At 46.9% G+C, this 5,713-nt stretch overlaps 2 protein-coding genes across 2 annotated transcripts in view; one reads left to right on the top strand and one right to left on the bottom strand.

The window, feature by feature from the left end:
- Positions 1-1,692, top strand: part of pak6 (p21 (RAC1) activated kinase 6) — a 32,421-nt gene extending 30,729 nt beyond the window's left edge. The window contains exons 8-9 of the mRNA XM_084310774.1: positions 219-353; positions 1,110-1,692. Of these exons, the coding sequence (XP_084166900.1) occupies positions 219-353; positions 1,110-1,277 (303 nt within the window). The 3' untranslated portion in view covers positions 1,278-1,692. The remainder of the gene's footprint in view (positions 1-218; positions 354-1,109) is intronic.
- A 1,754-nt stretch (positions 1,693-3,446) lies between these two features.
- ankrd63 (ankyrin repeat domain 63) lies at positions 3,447-5,069 on the bottom strand (the record flags this gene model as incomplete). Its single annotated transcript, XM_084311145.1, has 1 exon — positions 3,447-5,069. One exon carries the CDS (start codon positions 5,067-5,069, stop codon positions 3,447-3,449), a length of 1,623 nt encoding a protein of 540 aa, XP_084167271.1.
- Between the last annotated feature and the right edge of the window lie 644 nt (positions 5,070-5,713).

The following is a 5,713-nucleotide window of genomic DNA, read 5'->3' as shown; positions in this document are numbered from 1 at the left end:
TAAGAGGTCCCCTTTAAAGATTCCTCAGAACAATTATTGACACCCTGCCAAAGTATTTGGTTGATTTGACAGGCTTACAATCCGCAACTAAAGATTTACTGACATTTTGCCTGTTGTTGATTTGCCGCCCTGTTAGTATGTGACAGAAATTAAATAAAGAATGCAAAACCAAACCTTGTCGGCGTGTTATAACAAGGGCTTATTATTGGCTGTACCAGGTGGATGTCTGGTCTCTTGGCATCATGGTGGTGGAGATGGTGGACGGAGAACCCCCCTATTTCAGTGAGACCCCCGTAGCAGCTATGAAGAGACTGAGGGACGAGCCTGCTCCTACCGTTCGAAACGCCAGCCAGGTACGAGACACATACATTTAGAATCTTTATTTATGTCGACATAAAGACAATGTTTAAAGGACACAAATATTATCAGTGCAATTTGACATTGAGGGTTATTCTGTTACATTCGTGCCCAAATTGGCAATGGCAACTAAAGTTACACACAATTGCGCGGCTGCCAATAACAGCTGACACTGAGCAATATCTTCCTAACTGTTTGGCTCTTCCCTTCGGAAGACCGGCCATCTGAAGGCCTCTAACACCCAACTTATGAACATGACCCAGGCTTCCAAATATGAGGACTAAAAGTTTACAGTTGTGATATGGTATGCTCTAGCAGTTGATACTCCAACATTTTGGTTGTAAAGGCTTCTTCTAGACTGTAGTCAAACGTACAGCCAACTTCTAGAATGAGAACCTCTCTGTTATTCTCATTAACAACAACAACATCAGGGGTGTTTGCTGAAATATCAGAGAACAGTGAATTGTTACTACACAGATTGAACATACAGTACATGGCTTCACACTGGTGTGCTTATACAGCACTGTTGCACATGACGTGGGGGACCCTGATGTAAACAAGACGAAAGTCTTTCTATGGTCTGCATCCCCTTAACAATTGTGTGTATTGAGCTGTACTGTACCCATTCTGCAATCTGTTAATAAAAGTTTTCAATCAATCAATGACCCGAGCATACAATACAAACAGCATTGTTTACATAAACACACTGTTTTTCACTCTGTACCTAATGATCCCCCCTCCCCCGTCCCCAGATCTCCCCGGTGCTGAAGGACTTCCTGGACCGCATGCTGACCCGGGGCCCGTTGGAGCGGGCCAGCGCCACAGACCTGCTGGAGCACCCCTTCCTGCTGCAGAGCGGCTCCCCGCAGTGCCTGGTCCCCCTGGTGGAGCAGTATCGCAAGCGCATGTCCCGCTGCTGACCCCGCCCCTCCACCCTGGGCCCCCCCCGGGTCCCCTGTAACACTCCTACTTCAGTCGGACCCAACCCGGGCCTTGGACCTAGACCGGGTCGGACCCCACCCAGCACCCAGCCCCGATGGGCTCCGGGGAGAGCAGACCCCGGACAGCATGGCGCTGCTAGAGTGCTCACGGCAGGATGGCGGGTTTGGTTGACTGACACAGCATGAGTCCGGAACGTGAGATTACGGAGAAGCACTTTAGCGGTGAGTTGAAGGCAGCATGCGAGCGTCTCCGGCTCGGTTTACTCCTACTTGTGATTGGCCGCCCGCGACATCCAGCGAGGCGACACTCTCCACGCAACACACCGCGTGTCAAGAAGAGCATGTCGATCGATACCGAGAAACCCGAGGTTCCGCAGGACTGCGTTGGGAACATGTACCACATTGAAAGGGTAGTTCCCCGTCGTATTCATAGTGGGTGCTATTGACCTATCTCAAACCCGCCCTCTTTTCTCCAATCACAACTGTCGCTTCTCTAAGCAGAAGAGTTATGATTGGAGGATCAAGAAAAGAGGGCAGGTTTGATTAGTAGGTTTATTAGTAGCCGGGTAGAGGCTCGGAGCTTGTGTTGGGCTCACAACCATGGTAGTTCATTATGACGTTGTCGACGACGGAGTACCTCTCCTCTGGTACCTCTGTTAGTGGGACACGCACACTTTATGTAGTGGAATAACCTGGCGAGAGTATTCCTTCCACCCACGCTGACGATGGATTCTGCATGGGCCGAATATGGAGGTGCAACCTGGCCTGATGTGAACGCTTGAACATGTGCTACTCTGAGAGAGACAATCCTCCTTTATTACCATGTGGGTAGAGGGATACCTACTACTAGCTGCTACTATATGGCTACTGGGGGGAAAGACCACCGGAAACATATTCCTCCTTTTGATATTTATTCTTTTCTTTTTTTCAAAATGTGTTGTGGATTGTTTGTATGATGTGAAGTTGCATAATAAGGTTTAATTTTTAGAGTATGGATTTAGCAGATGAGCGTAGCAGATGAACAAATAATGTAAATAAAGATACCATATATTAGGACCCTATACTTGCTGATCCACGGTAGTAAGTTACTGGTATATGAAAATAATTAAATTTCACTTGATTTCAGAAGTGTGTGTGTGTGTGTGTGTGTGTTTGTAAGTGTGTGGGTGGATGTGTGAGTGTGTGTGCAATGATATCTTAGTATTTGCTTCTGACATCCCTCTCTGTATTGTGACTGACTTAAAAAAAACACAAAAAACAGGATGTGTGTGTGTTGCGTATGACTGCATTTGCATTGGTTTTGCATAAATAAAGCACACAGGCTTGCCATGTGATGCATCAGAATATGCACCAGCGGGGAACACGTTGTTGCACATGGTCTTTCTATTCTTACACGGAATACAACATATCTCATGTATTTGTATTTCTATGTGAGCCGTCCATGAAAGAGAATTACATTTAATTTTGTATAAATCAATAAATAATGCATATTGAATCTCAGCTAAACACATTCTATTTGGTGTCAGTTCTTTTCATCACTGCTCACCCACTGTCACACACACACACACACACACACACACACACACACACACACACACACACACACACACACACACACACACACACACACACACACACACAAAGATGCATTTAATAAGATGCTTTGTTTTTTCAACTATTTATTAGATATTGTATTTTCATCATACAGTGCACAATTAAAATAATTAAAATACATGTAAGCAAAATACAAACAATGTATTTCTCATAAGCCACAGCATATATTGTTTATTTTGATGCAATATAAATCCTATACATTATAAACAGATGCTATAAACAGATTACCAATAGATGCTTATTGATAGTTCGCAGACTGACATTATATTACATAATTTATAAATTATGTGCAATTTAGCATTGTGAAGTTGCTGAATATAACTGAAATTACAATGAGTGAAATGATTAATCAGTTAGCTTGTACTCACTGCGAGTAATAAACTTAAACACAAGCAAAGGATTCGATTTTCTACTCTGTAAATACAATACAGTATATCATCGAACAAACCCATTGCATTTTCAGAAGGCTAAGTGCTATAAAAAATTAATTGCCATATGCCCCACTGCATTTTGATGCCTCGCAATGTCCACATTCTAATCAAGAGAGGCACGAGAACAGCTGCTCTCAAACTCACACTTCACTCCGCTGATGCTGTCGACACTCTGCTGGCTGTTGACCTGCTGATGAGAGAACGGGAACGTCTCCGAGCGGGACATCTTCCCCCTGCCGTGCGAGGAGCTGGAGGAGGAGGAGGAGGAGGAGGAGCACTCGATCACCATCCTCATGAACTCGGGGGCGGTGAGTCGCCGCAGCAGCCGGGTCCCCAGCCCCGTGAACCCCGGGGGGGCGATGGGAATCCTCCCTGGCTCCAGCTCCCCTCTGGCGGGGAGCAGCTTGCAGTGTCTGCTGCCGGGCGGCGGGGGGAGGCTGCCCCTCTTCTGCTGCTCACGCCTGTGCGACGGAGACGCCGCGCCGTTACTCTCGTCTCGCTGCGACCCGGCGTTCTCTTCAGGCGCTCTCGCTGATTGACTGTTACTGTTTAAAAGTGCTTTTGGCGCAATGACAATTTTGTCAGCCTCGGCCGTCAGCCCACAGGTGTTCCCTTGGCATTCAATCTTGTCCATCAGGGATCTCTCGTCCTGCAGCGAGGCTCTCTTTAATTTGCTGGCTGACAGGCTCATGTCAAGCATGTCGCCCTGGTATGACTGCTTTCTGCCGCTCAGAAGGTCCAGGTTAAACGACTTTGCTTTGCCCCAGAGTGGAAAGCTCTCTGGCATCCCCTGTTTCAGTCCTCTGTCTTGGCTGGCATCTTTCCGGCTTGGCTCGGGCAGGGGGTTCAGCATTTTGGCCCCTCTCGGGTCTCTTAGCTTGCAGTTTTGGAGTTGCTTGGCAGTGAACAGAACATCACGGTCCCCCTCTGTATGGCTTCTCACTAGGTGCTGGGGGTGGTTGGTCTGTTCTGCAGACTGGCTCCTGGAACATGGAAAGCGGTTCCACAGTCCGTTGCTGTCTCCGACTTTCAGTTGTCTCTGGAATACCGCGGGCAGCTGCTCTTCGTTCTTGCTATGGAACTGTTTGGAGAATCTCTCCAGAACATGTCTGGGCAGCCTTTTGGGAAGCGGGCACTCTCCTCCCTCCTCACTTGCCAAATCGACAAGTGGGTCGTCTGTTCCCAAGCTCCTCCTGCCAGGGAAGTTCAAAATCTGTACACACTGATTATGCCCAAAGAAGTCCGCCACCTGGACGGCTGAGTGTCCAGCATTATTGGTTCGGTCCAGCCTGAGTCCCAGTCGTTTGAAAGCCCGGATCAGGAAATCTAGAACCAGACCGTGTCCTGAGAAGGCGGCATACATCAGAGCACCGTTCCCCCAGGCGTCAGCGATGTCTGGGTCGGCGCTGAACTGCACCAGAAGCTTGACCGTGTCCAGGTGACCCATCTCGCAGGCGTGACTCAGGGCTGTGCGCCCGTCCTCGTCCTGGTAGTTGACATCGGCCCCTTTCTCCAACAGCAGTCGGGTGAATTTGGCCCTGGCTCCGGGGTCCAGTAGACGCACGGCAAACATCAGCGGAGTGCGGCTGTTCTCCGTCTTGGAGTTGATGATCCTTCCGTCCAGGGCATCGAGGATGAAGCGCGCCAGGTGAACTTTGCCACTGTGCATGGCATCGAGAAAGGTTTTGGTGCCAGAGCCCTGGCGCAAGTCCTTGGGTCGCATCATACTTGAGCTGTGATTTCTGGAGCCGGAGCCTTAAAGTGTGATGACAGAGAGAGGCTAAAGTGTGGAGTAGGCTCTCCCAGAGTTTCTGTGTTGACGGCGAGTATATTTACCTCGGAGTAAGTCCCAGCGAGGAGCTGCCGGTGTTTTTATACCTCCCTCTTCCCACGTTGCCAAGGAAACTGCTGCCATCTGAGGAGCAGTATGCAGAGGCAGCACCCATTCAGCACATCTCTGGCTGCATGGTGGAGAGAAATATAATGCTATTTGAACTGAATAATCACAGAGAAAAACATTGACCAGTTGATTACATTGTTACAAAAGGGGGGACACTTCTTTTTACATCTTTTATATATTTATATATATATATATATATATATATATATATATATATATATATATATATATATATATATATATATATATATATATATATATATATATATATATATATATATATACAGTATATATACACTTGTACATATATATATATATACACTTTTCTTTTACTCTAATGAACTTGGGTAGCATATCGCATGGTCAAATATAGAAAAGGTTGGCTAATTAAGGATTTGCTGAAAACTATGAATAGTATAGTATGTTGAGTGTTATTCACATGCAAGGCTTTACCAAACCTTTACCCCCGG

Source organism: Notolepis coatsorum (assembly GCF_963971535.1).
Source record: "Notolepis coatsorum genome assembly, chromosome: 3".
NCBI lineage: Eukaryota > Metazoa > Chordata > Actinopteri > Aulopiformes > Paralepididae > Notolepis > Notolepis coatsorum.
The sequence above is the reverse complement of the archived record's forward strand: the minus strand, read 5'-3'. Positions and strand labels throughout refer to the sequence as shown.